Raw genomic sequence first — 18,582 nt, 5'->3', positions numbered from 1 at the left:
TTACAGAAGACATTTCGTTTAAATACGACTCCTTTTTCGATTCAAGACGAAATTAATCCACACCATGGCACGATGCATCGGTATACATAACTATAATTACAGTTACAGCTATACAAGACTGTACATTTCATGCTGTACATTGGCGCTAGTATGGAAATGTGTAAAACATTGACACTAAAGCTTTAACAAGAACTAATAAAGTTTCTATTTCATTTCTACTCTACGAACCATTTAATCGCCGAGACCGACTCGACATCGATTCCAGCTTTTGTGTCGTGAAAAGAAAGAGATAATGTGTATAATCTTGTACGAACATGTGCAGTTCAACGACTAGATAGAATATTTTTGCAAAGGGTTAAGGGTAATCGTTGTTATCGTTGGGCAATTTTGTTCTGTCGTTCGATGAATAAGGTTTGTACGGTTCCTGAAACAACGTGGATGCGGGTGTACTCTTAGTTGCGGACAATGGCAACATCTGCGTCGAAGCCGTCGAATTGGTGGTGCAGGTTCGAGATGCCGAACTGTGATAAGCGCTGCGTGACGAATTACTCGAGAGAACGTTGTGGCTATGGCAGCGAAATCTCTTCAGGAGCAGTCGCCTGATTTTCTCCTTCCATACGAAGATTAGAAAGATTATTACACCTTGCAAAGCGTTTGTCAGATCGGAGATGATCCAAATGTACTTCGGCGAATCGTCGCACAGCCACGATATGATTTCCATCGCCCAGTTGATGCCCATCACGATGAATAGCTTCAGATATAGATTGAACCTGCGAAATGTGCATCACAATCTTACCTACAAGTATGTGCGTATAGTTGTGCAAACATTTTTCGAGTTGTTTTACACTGAACGTGTTCTCCATTTGTAAAAACTATGTCTTAATTGAATTAAAATAATAAAATAAATCGTGTAGCACAAGAGATTAAAAAAACTTTGAAAAATGAATAGTCCAGTCAATGAATGCTCATAAGAGGGGCGTAGAGGGAAATGGAAGGAACACAATTTTTAACTTTGGGACTTTGTTTGGACTAGTTAGGAAATAAACATACTAAAAGTCCCTACTCTTAGGAGGTGAGCGGGCTACAAGGGGGAACGTAGAAGTCACCCTTTCCGGTTTTCCGCTTATATCTCGGAAACTATGTGTCCTAGCGAAAAACTAAATTAAATCAATCTTGTGGCACATTTTGTCAGCTTTAATTTTGTATGGAATGTTCTTATCGCTAGGACGCATAGTTTCCGAGATATATGCGGAAAACCGAAAAAGGGGACCTTCTAAGTGCCCCCCTGCATCCCGTTCACCTTCTAGTCCAAACAAAGACCCAAAGTTAAAAATTGTGTTCCTTCCCTTTCCCTCTACAACTTTTCGTTGACTGGACTAGAATGTATGTATACCGATTTGGCATACGAGCGGCAGATATAAAGAAGAATCAAGAAGGAACGTTGCGCCGTTGCGCGATCGAGACCGGATGAATACATATGTGTTTACTGTATCGGAGGAACTCGTCATTATGAAAACAAATCGAAGCCTGGGAAAATGTTCGTTTTACTCTCAATCTATGAGGACATCTAAAAATAATATTTCCATGGTGAATGAGGCAAACGATAAGTGCAGTGCACAGATTCGTGTCTCTTTGTATCTGTTGAATGTTTCTCCTTGATCCGCGATATTAAAACGGGAAAGTGATTCCGAAAGGAGACGAACCATTGTTTGTTGTCGTCGTGGCGCCTACTATCGACCCCTTTCAAATGATTCGCCGTGGCCTTTTTATGCTGCGCGATCTTCATCGCCGTGGAGATGAACAGGCATATGTTGCACAGCACCGTGATACCCATGGGACCGTAAAAGTATACAGCTTTCGCATCGTCCGCTAGAAAAGATCGTTATAACGTAAGATTACTCGGTTCGAGGCAGTAATGGTGTTTTAGAGTTATTTAAATTGAAATATCTCCTGAACTACTAACTTTTCGACATACATGGGTTTGTACTTTTTTATAACGAATGTCCAGCTGCATCGATTGATGTATTAAAAAATACCTCATTTCATTTAAAAAAGTATCAATGACCTTGAAATCTTGTAAAAAAAATTACCTTGAAAATGTTTTCCCTTACACCGTTACATGTGGCCCTTCAAACAGTGTAACTTTGTCCTAAGAAGTTTTTTCGTACAACGAAAAATAACGGAGATATTTAGGTGTTCTGTTTCTTCGGACTCGCCCTGCATGTGTTCGTGTTTGTAAACTTTTGTTTTCTTTACAAAAAATATGGGGCCTCAAATGGTTTCTTGCACCCAGGCCCCTCTATAGAGAAGAGGCCGGCCCTGGTTATTTACTATTTAAAATACTATTTTACCATATAGACCGGCAGCGATAACTTACACTCGAACCAACAGCTTGAAAGTCCAAATTGGGGTCGTATGAAACTATCGGGAACGCCAGGGACAAATTCCATGATGGCACAAACGACTGTGAGGATGGACGCGCACCCCCAAGCGTAGATCGAGTATATAATAAATTTCTTTTGTTCCCTCTGCTTCACGCTGCCTTGAAGCGACCGGAAACCTCTAAAAAAAAAAATCATCGCGTTCGAAAATTTTGTAGTAATAATCGGTTTGTCTCGAACCGATTCGATTGGGTTCGATTCAATGGAACGCGAGCACAAACGCGAAACGGATATACACGTAGAAACGGTTGTGGTTTTACGTGACGCATCGTGGTTTCTCCGAGTATAAGTAAGCACTAGTAAAAAGCAGATTGAACGTTCGCACGCCGATAAAGAACACTATGTATTTGCTTTCCGTCGTCGTTGGTCCCGACGGGCGCGATCCAATCGAACCGACGAATAACCGAAAATAGTATAGATAAATGAAAGCATGATTGTCACGCGACGAGCAAACATTCGTGGCCCCACGGGTTGTATAGCACATATTATATGGCATATGGTACATATGTGTACACGTATACGTATAAAATATGGGTATACGTGTAGGCGTATGTATATATTACGAGAAGAAGGGTGGACCAGAGACGTGCGTGCGAGTGTCAACGCGATCACGCCCATGTCCTTGCTTCGTGTCGTCCACATCGTTTGTCGTCTGTCACCGATCCAGAAAATGCATTCGAAAATGAAAAAAAAAGGGCTTGGCGGACACCCTAGTTATGAGCGAGGAGATAATATATCGTGTTAACAATTATGTTTGCGAGCACGATACTACGTATACATATGTATATCGAAAAGCGCAAACACGCAGGCTGTTTTCGGGTTCCGATCACGTTCTTCGCGCTTAAAAATATCGTCCAACTACTTCCCGCGTAACGCTTGATTTCTCCTTCGGACTGGGAAAAAGAGAACGTTCGGCTGTGTTGAGTAATTACGCGATGAGAAATGCGATGCTTCTTTTTCGAGAGGAATTCGACGGTACCATCTTGAATCGGTACACGGTACGACTAGCCTCGCGAGGCGGGGCGTCGCGGCGCAGCATCCGCGTTGGCGTCAGCGTCGAAGAAAAGACCGTTTCTCGGCATTCGAGATTTGTTTGGACTATAACGTCATGATTTGTTTGCTGTACACCTGGCGTTCTATAGATACATAAGTAGATCGAAAAGTTTTATGAGAACACCACCTCGAGATGGCGAGACGGAGTCGCGGTTAATTGAGAACGCGAGGCCGTTTTCATTTACGAACCTGTGCGCGTAGAAATAGACGAGGCACGCTCGATCGAAATCCGCGAATCGACGGAGAAACATTTTTACTTAGATTCTCGATACAGCTTTCCCGGAAGAAGGGACAGCGGCTATGCTATCTAAGAAAGCGATTTTTCCTTTAACGCTGCCGATAATGCGATAATCACCGGACAGACAAAGATACCCGTACCGCCAGAAACGTGGACGAGTACGACTGGATAATCTACAGGGTAACAAGAAATAACGGAGTCAAATCGACGAATTTTGAAAAACCAAATGATAGCAACCATAACATAGATCTTTAGTACTCATATATTTAAGAAGTTTCGAAGTGGCCACTAGGGATTGCAATCCCGCGATGCGGGATCCCGCGTCATTAGTCCAGTCAACGAAAAGTCGTAGAGGGAAATGGAAGGAACACAATTTTCAACTTTGGGACTTTGTTTAGACTAGTTAGGAGGTAAACATACTAAAAGTCCCCACTCCTAGGAGGTGAGCGGGGTGCAGGGGCACGTAGAAGATCCCTTTTTCGGTTTTCCGCTTATATCTCGGAAACTATGCGTCCTAGCGATAAGACCATTGCATACAAAATTAAAGCTGACAAAATGTGCCACAGGATTGATTCGATTCAGTTTTTCGCTATCTCGCATAGTTTCCGAGATATCGCGGACTAAATGAAAAGAAAGGCAAGACAGACTTGGCGCTTGACAAAACTCACGTATTCAGTAGGACTGTACATAACTTTCCTTCGAAGATCGAAGATTTCGAAGCTTTGAAACTTCGAAACTTCGGAACTTCGAAGTTTCTGAAATCGAAGCTTCGAAGCTTCGAAATCTTCGACCTTCGAAGGAAAGTTACAGCCCTACTCTGTATCGGCGCAAAGGGTGGCCATTTCGAAACTTCTTAATATATGAATACTAAAGGTCCACGTTATGCTTGTTAGTATTTGGTTTTTCAAAATTCGTCAATTTGACAGCATTATAATAAGAAATGATTAACTCCGTTATTTCTTGTAACCCTGCAGATTAAACGCGGCAGGCGGGCCACCCGTTTGTCTATAAATTCTATTGATCTTTGCCTCTATCAATTAATCGGAACGAATTAAAGACGCGATTCGAGCCGAGTCGAGAGCTATTGCCGTCAGCGTCCCGTTTAGGCGATAAAACGCTCGCCGAGAGCTCCATGGACCGATCGAAATTAATTTAAGAATGTTTGCAGTGTGTACACGTGCCGTCACGAACCGGATATTAATTTGCGTTCTATAGCAATCAATTTTCTTCGGTGTTTATCAACTATCGAGTTTCTCTTGTTCGATCGGGAGAGTAAAGGGTAGCGTTTGTACGTATGCATATGTACATATACATATATATATATATTCTTTACTCTCGATTAGGCTGGTGACGTTGCGTTGCGAAACTACCCCGATAAATCAAGAGAAACATTTCGTCAGCGGACGCGCAGAACGTTCGACTTACCCGAACGTCCACCAAATATCGAAGCACATCACGTTCAACCAGAAAAAGCTGGCCAGGAACGAGAAGTTGATGACGAAAGCTGAAAGAAACAGAATCGCGTCAGAATTGTAGCGTACACGGTGGTGCAAATATAATATAATAAATAGTAAAAGGGTAAACGGTAAACACATAATAATAACGAGAGGAAAGACTGATGCGCACTTGAGCGCATGATTCATATTCCTGTCAGCCATATTTGGATGATGGAACTGTTTATCCGAATTTTTGTTTCATTTTATAATCAGCATCGCCGGTGAACGTGTCCAATACGAGTGAAACATCGAAATAGAGTGTACCGAAAACGATGCAGAGAGTGTCTGAGATCTGATCTTGCGTCGTTACGTTCAGGATCCCGAAGCCTAAGTAGGAGACCAACAGGGAGCCGACGTATCCGCGAAGCGTGCGTCCGTGCATGTTCTTCAGCTCGGGTATCACGGTGTAGACGAGAAATGTGAGGAAAAGAAACGGAATGGACAAGATCATTCCAACGGGAAGGGTCCCTTCCAACAGGTTCCTTTTTTCTAGGACTTCCTCCTCGAAGCAGGCTATAATGTCGTAGCGGTCGTGGGCATGTTTGAGGCGACCGAGGCAGTACTGGGATCGGTTTCGGAATTCCTTGTCGAAAATCATGTAGATCGTGCCGTTGTCGAGAAGCTTGAACTCGGAGTACTCTAACGGGTATCGTTGACCGCCATTGGGGCAAGGAGTTTTGTTGACGAAACGGAACGTGTCGACATTCGTCGAGTTGTCCAGCATCTCGAACGCGCCCTCGGAACTATAAAGATCTGGAAACTGAACAGTGACGCCGGTATCGTTCATCCCGACAGGTTCGCAACTACTGTTCACTATAAGATGTTCGAGCGGGCAACAGAGAGGAACCTTGGGAACCTTGGGAACCTTGATCGAGTTGGTCCTGTAAGTACCGGAACTCCCATAACTCTGGTTCCCCATGAAATTGCTCGCCGATGAACACTCGAGGCTTACAGCGTGAACCAATAGAATCAATACCACCGATACCGACCACATCGCGAACACCGTTCTTCTACCAGGATGGACGCGAGTCAACATCTTGATAGGTGCGTACTCACGAACTGACTGTTTATCGCCGGTCTTGCGAATTCGTCGACCAGACCGCACGCATTATCGCGCTACGCGGAAACGACCAACCGAGTTAACAACTAATCTTTCTCGTAATGACGGGTGTGTCTTTTCGCCGCCCTTCTGCGACCTAGTTACGACACGCGCCCCATTTCACAATGGACGAACTGCAAGGTATATTTTCTGTTTGTTCTCTTACACTTTCGTTTTACCTTTTCGCTGCTTCTCGTTCCTCGTTTGACTTCTCACGTTCTCTCACCTATTCGTTTACTTATAGTTTAACCCGCTGCTTGGGCATCAGCGACGATTCTCCTATCGTACCTCACGCAATCCGAAGGAATCGTTATAATTTTGGGCAAGCACCCGAGTTCACTTTCTTGGGATTCGTTTTAATGAAAGACGCAAGTCCCCGGTTGCCGTCGCGTGAAAACGGCGGCGAACGTTCGCAGCTTCGTGTCAGGATACCGGTATCTCTGACCTCTAATTTGTATCGCGTCTGGTGCCGAGCGCGCAGTTCGAAAAGAAATAACCGGATAAGGAGGTCTAAAACACCCCTTCTAAACAGCGGTGAATAACAGGTCTATAAACTAATATTACGACACCGTTCCGAAACGTTTCAATCGCAAAAACGTTCGTAAATATAAATCTCGTTTTCCGATATAAGCTATCGAACAGGCATTTCGGTCTTCTTATTCGTTTCGTCTTCGTGCCGGAACCACCGACAGAGGAGAGAGAAAAAAGAAACAGGAGAGAGAGAGAAGGGAAAGAATTGGAGGCTTACCTACGGCGTAGCAGAGGGCGAACGGGAGGCTCGACAACAGATTGACCAGCACGAGGAAAGTGTAAGCGAGGATGAGACAGGCGACGTAGCACATAAGGGTCTTGCCGTAGAGACTTCTCAGCTCCGGAATGATCGCGTAAACCAGAAAGGTCGCGAGAAAGAACGGGATGGAGACCATAATGCCGATATTGTGCAATTCCGGAGGAGCGTTGTCCGAGTAGACGACCACGGCGATTATTTTGATGGACTCTTTCCAGTCGAGGCAGTAACTCCGGGCCGGAAAACTGTTGGAGTTAGTTCGCAGCATGCCGTTCCGATCGAGGACGAACGCGTCTTCCTCGTACTGGTCCGGCTCAAGTATGTACTTGCTGATACTGTCGGAGTAGTCCATGGTATCTTCGACTATTCTGAACAGGTTTCCGGCGTCGACACCGCCTTCCCCGATTCCCCAAAGCTCGGGGACCAGGTGGGCCCGTTGGAGGATAAGATCAGGCCGTTGCGAGCTGGCCGGCAATCCGGTACAATTCGGCCGATCACCGGCACCGAGCATCTCGTCGCGACCGCAACACTTCTTCAGGCAAGCCCGCAGATCGCACACGCACCCGATTGTCACGTTCCCGAGCACCCGATAAGAATCCACTGGATACAGTAATTGATCGTGGAGCAAGCTTCCGTTCTCGAACAGTCGCGCCTTCTTCTGCTCCAGAACAATTCCAGGAAACGGCTCGCACAACGCGTCCGTTCTCCACTTCTCGAACCTGTACCCGCAGCCGTAACCGAACCAACAGACGATCATCACCGAGATCCCACCGAACACGAAACACGCTCGCATCCTGGCAGGACTGTTCGTCGACGACCGTTCTTCTAGAGTCTAAACTCTAGGGGTGGCTCTTATTCTTGTTTCGTCGCTGTTCATCCTGCGTCGCGACAGACCCGGGTCCAATAATTAGTTTATCTTCGTCGAGCGAATGAAATATCGGCCCCTATCCGCTGTCAAAACCCTAACGAATGACTCGAGCTAACTTCGAACCGACTGCCCTCCGAACTGTCCGATCGCCCGCGCAGTTCCGAGTTGCCGCGCGTCTCGACGGTCCCGGCGCGGAGCGACGCGACGCCTCCTCGCGAATCTCGCGGCAACGCCACCCGCAACCGGTGGCGATTACATCGCCGCCAAGTAGCTTCCATTTCCATCCGATCAACCACCCTTCTTCCCACGTGTTGTCTTCTCGTGTTTCGTGTACCGTTCATCGATCCGAACTCCCGAAGCTCGTGTTCAAGCAAACATTGCGATCGGTAACTAGAGCGCAGCACTTCCTCTTTTAGGCAATCCATAACTGTACGTGTCCATCTGACAGTAAAACTATCGCGAGTTACTCTCGAGAGACAAATTCGTTAGTTTGCACTGCGGAGAGCTGCACGAGAAACTCTCGGAGAACGAACAGTAAGTTGAAACTCGCGAATATCTATTTTTTTCCCACGGCGAGCAACTATCAGCAGAGATATACTCTCTGTTATCAGCTGTACGCGAACGCCAAATCGAACAAATCGAACGGAAAAGTATGGTCTGAAAAAATTAATGAACCAAATTATTATTATTGTATTGTTATTAGTAGATCGCGGATCTTTATTCAACATAAATATGGTCTGCATTAATGATTTTAATTGAGGAGAAGTCTTCGATATCGATATCTTCGATTTTTTAATTTTTAATTTTTGAATAACTAGACTGCGGATCTTTATGCATTTAAAAATTCAACTTTTAGTATTTTTTCAACAATTCCGATCAATTGCAGTTTTTGAAAAAATTTCTTCTCGCATCCTTTAGTAAACTAATTGCTCTAGCTTCCCAAAAAAAGTTCAAATCGTATAGTACAATATTAAAAAAGTTATCGTCTTCTTTAGAGCGGTCTTAAACTTTTGTCCGCTACTGTATATGTATAGAAGTTAAGACTCCAGGTGTATTATTGTTTGTAGAATATACTCATTATGGTTAGATCCGACCACAAGCATTATCCATGGTTTAGTCCATCATTTTTTTTCATTCTGTTCACGAGTATTCTTATAACTATCAAAATTCATGCGAGAGCTACTCACATGAAATTCAAATCGTCACATACTTCAGAGGACTTTCCGAAAGTTCTTCCTGATAACCACAGATATTTTGCGCCATCCTGTAAAAATAAACCTTCCACCTTTTTTCCATCGTTGAAAAATCAGAAATCAGTCTTATTAGACGAATTAACTCGCCATCGAAAAGCATTGCTGCAGCGGGAATGACGAGTTTAGTATGTATGTATATAATGTACATATATGTATAAGTACATAATAATTTTGAAACTTTCGAGATTATGAGTGTGTACAGAAAGTCAACGTATCACTTTTTATCAGGGAAATCGAGACTTGTTGCTGACTGTGGCAGTATGTAATATGTCTGACAAACGTAAACTTTGAACTAAGTATGCTGGGCGAAAAATATATTCATAAAGATTCGCGATATTAGTTATGGGTTATCAATTCTGCGTGTAACGGTAGTACAAAATGAAATGTGTTGGAAAGAACACTTCACGTTTAACTGCCCTAAAATTACTTTGCCACAAATATTGTACAATCGATACATTATTGATACGCGGTACAAGATCGTGATTAGTATATCTCTCATAAAATGAAATTCGTGTTTCCATCTCTATTCCCATTCCCACTCTATCCCTATCTTTTATTTACCTCTTGTGTCTCCTATTCCACTTGATTCCATATTATTCTATTTCACTTCGTTCCGTTTCATTTCATTTAATTTCATTTGGTGCAAGGTCGTGATTAGTATATCTCTCATAAAATTAAATTTGTGTTTCCATCTCTATTCCAATTCCCACTCTAATATCCCTATCTTTTATCTCTTGTGTCTCCTATTCCACTTGATTCCATTATTTTGTTATTTCACTTCGTTTCGTTTCATTTAATTTCATTTCATTCCATTCCACATGTCATATTTAGTCTCGTTTTTTCCGTTTCGATAACTCGTGCGAACGATTGAGTAACGCAACAACGTTCGAAATATCTAATCTCTTCGTTCTCTGTAAACTTGCAAATAATCAAATATATGTATAGTAGGAATTGATTGATTTGCAGATAATTGCAAAAAACCATCATTTTTTGAGTTTACATAAAATTAAATATCTCAGGACTCCAATGATGAATCTTGATGGTTTTTCCTTTGTTTAGTTTAAAATAAGTAGGGGCATCTTTTTTATTGAATAAACTTTTTTGTATGACCTTCGAATCATGGTTTTTTGGCGTGGGGCACACCGTGGAGCCTGAAAGAAATAAGTTGGAAAGTGGCGGTGTGCTCCACGCCAAAAAAACCATGATCCGAAGGTCATACAAAAAAGTTTATTCAATAAAAAAGATGCCCCTACTTATTTTAAACTAAACAAAGGAAAAACCATCAAGATTCATCATTGGAGTCCTGAGATATTTAATTTTATGTAAACTCAAAAAATGATGGTTTTTCGCAATTATCTGGAAATCAAGGCCGAAACAAAAAAAGTGATAGGGGTAAAAGTTGTTCCATTTGGGATCCTCTACAGCTGGTTAACGTTTGGCCGTTTAAAAACGGGTGACCCTGTACATGTTAGTTATACACATGCTGAAAATTTCATCGAAAGCAGTTGACGCAGGAAAACCAGGGCTTCGGAGTCGAAATCGGATTCGGAGTCAGAGGTAAAAGAAAAAGAGGAGTTGGAGTCAGAGTTGGAGTTAATCATTTTGTCTACCGACTCCGAAGCCCTGGGAAAACGACGCGCATCGAAAAATGTACTATTCTATAGATTTTAAGCAGAAACTGATCAAAAGTCGTGAAAAACTACGATCTTCACCATTTTTAGCTTGAAGATAGATCTACAAAACATATATTTCAAATTTTGATTAAGAGTCCAAATAAAAAAATTTCAAAAAATGTCTTTTTTATTTTAGCATGTAACCTTATCAATTGTAATTTTTGGAAAATTTTTTTTGCATATCACTTCGTAAAACAATGCCTCTAATTGATTATAAAAAATTGGTACAATTATACAAAAGTTATTCTGATTCAAAGGGCGTACGAATACTTATGGGAGTCACTGTACATATATCGTATGCAAACAATATTCCTTGATCTCAAACCGAATCATGTTACGCTCCTCGGCGATCGAGATCGAGATCGAAGATCGAGCCATCGTAGGTAGTGGGGATCGATTTTTTACGAATGTCGTACACATCTTTTTCACACATATTGAAACGTTACCGTATGTAGGTATACACGAATACATAGCAATCTCCGAACATGAGGTTGGGTGATGTAACGCATCTCGGGACAGCCGGAAGAGATTATAGACAATTTCCTGTATATATATATGTATACATAGTATGTATGGTATCGTGTATTGGTGTGCCTGGTATCGGTAACTGTAACTACAGATGGCAAGACAAAAAGTTTCAGTTTAACGTTGTCGTTCCATAGAATTACCACGAGTATTGTACGTACGGGCCTGTGTCGGGCTTTATTCGACGTGGTTCAGTAGATCGATATTTCCGTGCAACCTGTTGCTGTGAATTCAGTAAATGGCAAACTTGGAGAACTTGAAATCAATATGGAAGCAGGCGGACGCAATTACCTTTGACGTTGATTCCACTCTGATCCAAGAGGAAGGAATCGATGAACTCGCAAAATTTTGCGGGAAAGGAGAAGAGGTCGCTGCCATGTAAGATTTATTGTCTACGTTTATAAAAACGTATTTTCTTTCCGGAGATTTCTTCGTTTCCAGATCTACATACTTCTCGTGTACGAACCCGATCGGATCGGATTAGATCGGATCGTTCGGTTTTGTCAGAAATTGAATTTGAATAATTTTAGGACGAGACGAGCGATGCAGGGACAAGCTACGTTTCGACAATCATTGACGGACCGATTGAATATCATAAATCCCAGTTTGACTCAAGTCAAGCAGTTTCTATCATCGCACCCACCGAAACTCTCGCCTGGCATCGAGTAGGGAACGATTTCAATCGATAAAATGTAAATGTAACACTGTTTACAGTCAGTCGATTCTTCTAAAATTCCTGACAATTTCAGAGCTCTGGTAACAGCCCTTCGAGCGCATAAAAAACAAGTGTTTCTAATTTCTGGTGGCTTTCGTTGTTTAATCGCGCCAGTTGCGGTAGCGCTTGATATTCCGTTAGAAAACGTGTTTGCGAATAGACTAAAATTCTATTTCACTGGTTATTATTCGTTTATGTTTGTTCATAGTTAGCTGTAGTATGATATTTTAGTGTTGAATCACACCTTTTACAGGGGAATATGCTGGATTCGATGAGAATCAACCGACTGTAGAAAATGGTGGCAAAGCGAAAGTAATTCAGTATCTGAAAAACAAGAGGGGATTCAAATCTGTAGTTCACATCGGCGACGGAGCAACCGATTTAGAAACTATTTCAGTTGCAGATTTATTTATAGGTAGGTTCTGTTACAGCTGTAAATTTTCGTCGAGATCGTATACCATGTAAATTTTTATTTAATCGTTTCTTATTCCTATTGTTTCTTCATTTTGTATAGGATATGGTGGAGTTGTGGTCAGAGAAAGCGTGCGTTCAGGATCCGAGTGGTTTGTTACCAATTTCGATCAACTTCTGAACGCTTTAGATGCTTGAATATGTACTATTATCAATAGGAAAAAATCGTCCCATACGTCGATAAAGTCCATGATTTCTTTATTGCAATTTACTTCCAGTTTGTAACATCCACATGGATCGAACGAGAAAGAAACGCTATAAATAGCATCTTCTTTACACGTATCGTATATGTAGTAACAATGTTGTTATACCTCTGCGTTTCCTTACATAAAATGTTACAGGAGACGATTTCTCGCGTGAAACGCAACGTTAAAATACTATAGAATTATTCTAATTGTAAGACGACGTTGACATTTCTATACACTTATCAATCAGAAGCACTGGTATACAAAATCACGTGCCTGCGTGTGCTATGAAACAAATCAATTTAACGAAACAGATATAACACACTTTGGCCCGCATTAGATTGTGTTTTCATTTCTCCGTCATCGTTCGAGAATTCATGGATCGATTGTGTACATATTAATTATATTTCCTTTCTCCATAAAATTGTGAAACTTTCGATTTTCCCTTACACTTGCCCAGCAATCATTGACAACTTTTCACTCTTTCTTGTTTTTTCTTTTTTATCCAATCTTGCACTCTATGTTGAAGCGTGACATTCGATTTGACCATATCCATTGTGAGAGGAGATCGATTGAACGGATCCGTTTGATCGCTCAGCAGATGCCTGAATAAGACCCATGACGCATTGTTCAAAATTCGGACAGCGTAATAGTTTGAACGATTCATTTCTAAGCTAACAACAAAAATAAAGGCACTGACCTCGCAATGGTCTGGCGATCGATAGTTATCTTGGAGGACGGAAGAATGACAGGGTCCGTCATCAAAGTAGACATGATAGGATCAAGAAACTCATCGGGAGCGTCAACCAGTATTTCGTCTTCCTCTCTCTTTTGACTCGCGGCTGCTTCTACGTCTTCGGCGAACTGATTAAAAAACCCTAATATAGCCCCACCTCCGATCCGAACTGAAACATCGACAATACATAATTCAATGCAGTCGCAATGCATGAAATTGTTGCTAAAATTAGCTATTAACCCTTAGCACTTGAGTGGTGATTCAGAGTCACCAGTAAAAATTGATGTACCAATATTCGAACTATTGTTTACATTATTAAATGTGTTCGTACCTAATCAATTACTAAACATTTATATCAATTTCATATTCATACAAAGAAATGTTTAACTTTCGAGTTAAAATAGCTCCGAGTGCAAAGGGTTGATACATTGATCAGCGATATTCATTTACCCAGGACATTGCCGGCCAATTGAAAAAGTTCGGGACTGTACGATCGACCGTCCTGGGAAACAGCCAGCGGGAATGATTCAACTGGACTAAGATTTACATAGATCTTGCATATATTCAGCACCAAGTTTGCTGGATCAAACGCATATTCCTTCTGGTCGTTCACCTAGGAAGAAAACGATTTGTTAGATCGATTTTTCGATTTTACAATACATGTTTAATGCTCGATCATACTTCCTTGCTACCTTCAGATTCTTTTTATTCGGTCCAACCAATTGGAGCAGTAAGTAATTAAGCATCGACGCAATACGATCGACCATAGTCGGATGACAAAAAATAGATTTGATCTCTGTCGTTAACATATTTAACGTTTCTATCGTCTTTTTGCCCAATATATTGTCAAATTTAGCGGTCATCCCAAGACCGTGCAAATTATGAGCTTGCTGTTCGCGTTCGTGTTGCGGTAGCTTGTTCCATTCTCCGCTCTCCCTTTAAATTCGGATTAATGTCGCGTTATAGAAACCGAGGAAATTGAGAAATTACGTATGAGCGCAACATACATCAAATCGTATACCTTGCCTGGATCAATTGTTTTAATTGGGCCATATTCGAAAGCGCTTCGTCTAGCAGAAATACCGCGTCGTTCATTAAAAGATTTATAAAACGCAGAAACAACGGCGGTTGAGCTGCTTCCATATTGGCTTCTGCTTCTTTGGCTAAAATACTGTAAAGCATAAGTTCAATGCAAATGTTAATGAATGAAAGTATGCACGTTCGTAAAAACGATGCGCAGACACCGTTTTATATGTCTACTTACGTAAAGCTATTACGATGTTCTGTAAGTGTCCATAAATATTCCATAACTACGTACATTGGTCGTCGATATTTAAACTTTTGCTCGAATTGCACGCTCTGTCCTGTCATTTCGATACTTACGAATACTTTTAGTAAATTAGGGACGATCTAAATTGCGAAGCAAACGATTTTATAGTAAGAAGAAATTGTCAACGATCAGAAATGAATACCTACATGTTGTCTATAAGGATGTGTAATAAATAATTGTTCTCTAAAGAATGTTCCAAAGTTCCGCATCAAGGGGTTGATGGTTTCGTCATTCGTTGGTAAAAGAGCCTCTAAACCCTCCGCTAGTCGCGCACGTAAATGAGGATTATATAATCGTTGCTGAGACTCCATTAGTACTATGATCTAAAGTAACACGGGTCTAATTATTGTACCGAACTGCATCAATTTAATTTTATCATACACGTATTTTCTAGCTTGCCTCTGTTAGCATAGGTGTTAAAAAGAACTGGCCTTGTTGCTCGAAAATGTTTGGATTCAAACGGCACAGAAAACATAAAAATCTAATGGTATTCTCCACGACGAATTCAGGAATGCATCTAAACACACGGTAATATATTATTATCTTTACAGCAGAGTAAATGAGTCGAGTCCAGGTCCTGGGTAACTTATTCGGACACACCTCAAAGTATCTGGAACGGCTTCTGGTAATGGAAATGTTACCTCCTTATATTCTTTCGGAGTGTAATCGCATGTTTCCCCTTCTCCAGCTTCCCCGTTGCTTACATACACTTGTACCAACCAAAACGCTGTCGTTGCGTGAAATTTTGCTAAAAGTTTCAACATCTCTGGAGTTAATAGACTCGCTTTCAGCGATAAATACCTAAAACATAAATTCTTATTCAGAATTCCAATGTTTTCTACTTAAAATAAGATGCACAAAAGCCCATACTTCGTCATCTCTTCCTCCATGCGCTGCGTTATTATTTCAAGTACCTCAGAACTGCCACCATTCTGTGCGTCTCCGTGGATTCTTTGGATTTGCAGCAGATCCTGATATGTTCTACAATGTCTCAAAACGTGAACAGTGATAAAAGTAATTAATAATTAATAAGTAAGTAATAAAAGCGATCTCAAGAGGATGACAAACCTTATGAGCTTATCCAATACCACTCTGTATCCAAGATCTAAAGCTCTGTGAGTTAAAAAAAAACATTCGGTAGTGAAACTAAATTTTTTCGCGACTGGTCTGGCTCCATCTTCAGACGTTGGTATTAAGCAAGTTTCCGAGGATAATCCTTTTAAATGTATAGTATCGTTTGAAGATTCGTTTTCGTTACTCTAAACAAAAATTATCGAAATTTATAAGATGCTGTTTAAAACTTGAAACGTAATTGTTAATTCTGTGAATATCAACTGACCTCTGCTGCGCAATACGTTGGATCTATCTTAGGCACTTTTGTTTGATTTTCTTGTATGCAGAACGGCTGACAAAGACGCAGCAATACGCATCCTAAATTTAACATAAACCCATCGGAGACGGTCAATGTGGAGGTCAGATCTACATCGTTTTGCGTGTTCCAGAGTTTGCCTCTGCTCGCATTTAAACGTAGACAATTGCCTATCCATTCGAGGGTCAGGTGGCGAATTTCGTGTGAAAGTAGCAATAACGAATGAAACACTTTCCACAAAGATTCGCTTAACACATCCAGAGCAGTCCAAATGGTGCGTTCAATGGCGCTGCTTGTCTACAATGCAAAGTACAACGGGTTATTTGTTTGATTTCGATTCAATCTTCAAATTTACAGTTACTTTTGCTCGGTACTTGCCTGTTGAAACGACTTTTCAAACAAATAGAACGGTTCGTCTTTTGATTTTGGTAAACAGCTTAAACTAAAAAGTGCACCGAATAATGTATCCGCGTAAGCTCTACCTTGAGTACTCTGCGGAGTACTATGACGAATTAGTAATTTAGCTAAGGGTTCTATCGAAGAAAATACATTTAATATTGTAAACCAGGACTGAGAGAAAGACCCGAGAACAGTCTGTGCTACTTCCTTGTGGATTATATCGAGAATAGGACTAAAAGACGCGGCGATTATATCTGCCGCCTGTTCCTTGTTCTCCGTTTGCAACTTGTTTACGATCCCGTCTACGAACGATGTTAGAATTCGAAAAGACCATGTCGACTTCCCTTCCAGTGTGCACAATGTAAGAAACTGACTGTGAATCTAAAAAATGTAACGGAGTTAGATTATGCGGTTACGCTCTGGCTGATTATGCTGGGTTACCCTCGGTTGGTCGACAACTCATTTCGCCAGCACAGCTTTCATCGACGATTTGACCGTGTTAGTGTCGGCCAAACTGTGTCGATGAAGACATTTGTCGACGATTTGACTGTGCAGATAAAAACATAGCGTCGACGAAAGTTTCTATCGGTCAAATCGTCGATGAAAACAGTGTCGGCGAAATGAGTTGTCGACCAACCGAGGGTAACCCGATTATGCATAGTGTATGATAACTGGTACCTCTTGTCCTTGAAACAAATCTGGCTCTTGCAATGCTACTCCAGCATTTTGTAAAATAACTTGTTGCATTCTCTCGACAATATCATCGAGTTCTTTCTCATTCCGATACCGTTGCAAACGGCAATAACATTCAAATAAATAACATATTGCTTGGTTTTCTAGTATATGAGGAACAACGGGTGTGCTAGTGTTTCGCTGAGTATCTTGGAGGGTCACTAATTTCGATTCAGGATCGGAGAGCATCAATCGTTCGAAAACCGCTTGCTCGATGGAATCAACGTCGATAAACACCAATCTTTGATTGACTCCTGTCTCGTGTAACGTTATTGCGAACACGTCCGCGAGGAGATACTTAACCTCTTTGTCGATTTTCGAACCGTTCAGACCTTGAACATTCGTGGGTTTCGTTCGATCCTGTACATTTATGTTTTCAAGTTTCGTGACATAATCGACTCCGTTATTTTCGTTGATAATTGTCTGATTTTGCGATGAGAATGACACGGCATCGTTGATGCTCGAAAACAATCCAACGAATGGATTGTTGTTCATATTGTCGCACATTGTTCACCCGTTAAAACTCGATCGCCACTGTTACAAGTATAGTTGATCTAAAAATAAGTAGGTAGGATTGAACGTTTCACTCGAAAAATATTCACATGAACGTCGGAATGTCATCGGACTATTCAATTCACCCTGCCCTACACCTGTACGTCGCGTTCTGCTCCGCTCACACAGCGCCAATATGAAACCTACACCTACATATACTTATCTACATGTACGCAGCGCTATACAAGCTACAATACATATGTCCAGATAGGTAGGTATGTATACATATGTATATGAAAACAGAACAATGTTGATAAATAGACTGCGGATCTTTCTGCAAAATAAAACTTTTCTTCATCAATTACAATAAGGTTCTGGAGCCAAATAAAGTAATGTGTCGATATTCTTAGATCTTTTTAATGTTTCTACCGTTTAAAATTGCGATTGTTCATTTTTGTCATAAATGCATAAAATTCGCAGTCTATTGATAAATAACAAAAGTGACGTGTATCACTGACCGTGCATGTATGTATACATATACATGTATATGTAAGCGTATAGCGTGATCCACCTATAATGAAATATCTATCAAAGATATAACAGAGGAGAACTACGATTAGGTTTGGGCAAATATAGTGACAAGCAAAATATTATTTTCAAGGTCGCATTTTTCGAAATTTCAATGTCATTGATATTTTTTTTTAAATGCCACTGTACATT

General features: G+C 41.2%; 3 protein-coding genes across 9 annotated transcripts; 1 reads left to right on the top strand and 2 right to left on the bottom strand.

Moving 5' to 3' along the window:
• Window positions 1–266: 266 nt before the first annotated feature.
• On the bottom strand, window positions 267–10,266 carry LOC143212172 (putative G-protein coupled receptor Mth-like 3). 4 transcript variants are annotated; one of them, XM_076430640.1, is made up of 7 exons: window positions 9,797–10,266; window positions 9,170–9,246; window positions 7,076–8,639; window positions 5,158–5,236; window positions 2,378–2,562; window positions 1,704–1,869; window positions 267–770 (listed from the first exon to the last, which is right to left on the bottom strand). In XM_076430640.1, the coding sequence occupies exons 3-7, from the start codon at window positions 7,905–7,907 to the stop codon at window positions 356–358; spliced, it is 1,677 nt and encodes a 558-aa protein (XP_076286755.1). In that variant the 5' UTR covers window positions 7,908–8,639; window positions 9,170–9,246; window positions 9,797–10,266; the 3' UTR covers window positions 267–355. The 4 variants fall into 4 exon arrangements, with proteins under 4 accessions (XP_076286755.1, XP_076286754.1, XP_076286756.1 ...); XM_076430639.1 differs by having other exon boundaries at window positions 9,170–10,266; XM_076430641.1 differs by having other exon boundaries at window positions 7,076–9,246.
• Aay (phosphoserine phosphatase) lies at window positions 8,363–12,800 on the top strand. 2 transcript variants are annotated; one of them, XM_076430654.1, is made up of 6 exons: window positions 8,363–8,516; window positions 11,571–11,811; window positions 11,964–12,098; window positions 12,183–12,328; window positions 12,402–12,563; window positions 12,663–12,800. In XM_076430654.1, exons 2-6 carry the CDS (start codon window positions 11,672–11,674, stop codon window positions 12,755–12,757), a joined length of 678 nt encoding a protein of 225 aa, XP_076286769.1. In that variant the 5' UTR covers window positions 8,363–8,516; window positions 11,571–11,671; the 3' UTR covers window positions 12,758–12,800. The 2 variants fall into 2 exon arrangements, with proteins under 2 accessions (XP_076286769.1, XP_076286770.1); XM_076430655.1 differs by lacking the exon at window positions 8,363–8,516 and adding an exon at window positions 11,175–11,474.
• On the bottom strand, window positions 12,793–18,076 carry Ube4a (Ubiquitination factor E4A). 3 transcript variants are annotated; one of them, XM_076430633.1, is made up of 14 exons: window positions 17,317–18,075; window positions 16,618–17,019; window positions 16,210–16,536; window positions 15,939–16,129; window positions 15,741–15,860; window positions 15,471–15,671; window positions 15,270–15,387; window positions 15,017–15,193; window positions 14,805–14,950; window positions 14,562–14,711; window positions 14,233–14,476; window positions 13,991–14,153; window positions 13,505–13,709; window positions 12,793–13,409 (listed from the first exon to the last, which is right to left on the bottom strand). In XM_076430633.1, exons 1-14 carry the CDS (start codon window positions 17,875–17,877, stop codon window positions 13,268–13,270), a joined length of 3,147 nt encoding a protein of 1,048 aa, XP_076286748.1. In that variant the 5' UTR covers window positions 17,878–18,075; the 3' UTR covers window positions 12,793–13,267. The 3 variants fall into 3 exon arrangements, with proteins under 3 accessions (XP_076286748.1, XP_076286750.1, XP_076286751.1); XM_076430635.1 differs by having other exon boundaries at window positions 15,741–15,851; window positions 17,317–18,074; XM_076430636.1 differs by lacking the exons at window positions 12,793–13,409; window positions 13,505–13,709 and having other exon boundaries at window positions 14,012–14,153; window positions 14,222–14,476; window positions 17,317–18,076.
• Window positions 18,077–18,582: the final 506 nt, after the last annotated feature.

Source organism: Lasioglossum baleicum, chromosome 9, assembly GCF_051020765.1.
Source record: "Lasioglossum baleicum chromosome 9, iyLasBale1, whole genome shotgun sequence".
NCBI lineage: Eukaryota > Metazoa > Arthropoda > Insecta > Hymenoptera > Halictidae > Lasioglossum > Lasioglossum baleicum.
This window is presented reverse-complemented; position numbering and strand designations above follow the sequence as displayed.

What these genes read in the sequence shown, in the direction of transcription:
- Ube4a (XM_076430633.1), bottom strand. Translation starts at nt 17,877, where the DNA reads ATGTGCGACAATATGAACAACAATCCATTCGTTGGATTGTTTTCGAGC. An exon ending in GCCGTTCCAGATACTTTGAG is followed by an intron (nt 15,388 to 15,470) that starts GTGTGTCCGAAT and finishes CCGTGTGTTTAG; the next exon opens with ATGCATTCCTGAATTCGTCG. An exon ending in AAACAATTGATCCAGGCAAG is followed by an intron (nt 14,477 to 14,561) that starts GTATACGATTTG and finishes CCGAATTTAAAG; the next exon opens with GGAGAGCGGAGAATGGAACA.
- LOC143212172 (XM_076430639.1), bottom strand. Translation starts at nt 7,907, where the DNA reads ATGCGAGCGTGTTTCGTGTTCGGTGGGATCTCGGTGATGATCGTCTGT. An exon ending in TTCAAGCTGTTGGTTCGAGT is followed by an intron (nt 1,870 to 2,377) that starts GTAAGTTATCGC and finishes GATCTTTTCTAG; the next exon opens with CGGACGATGCGAAAGCTGTA. An exon ending in CACGACGACAACAAACAATG is followed by an intron (nt 771 to 1,703) that starts GTTCGTCTCCTT and finishes CACATTTCGCAG; the next exon opens with GTTCAATCTATATCTGAAGC.
- Aay (XM_076430654.1), top strand. Translation starts at nt 11,672, where the DNA reads ATGGCAAACTTGGAGAACTTGAAATCAATATGGAAGCAGGCGGACGCA. An exon ending in GGAGAAGAGGTCGCTGCCAT is followed by an intron (nt 11,812 to 11,963) that starts GTAAGATTTATT and finishes GAATAATTTTAG; the next exon opens with GACGAGACGAGCGATGCAGG. An exon ending in AGTTGCAGATTTATTTATAG is followed by an intron (nt 12,564 to 12,662) that starts GTAGGTTCTGTT and finishes CATTTTGTATAG; the next exon opens with GATATGGTGGAGTTGTGGTC.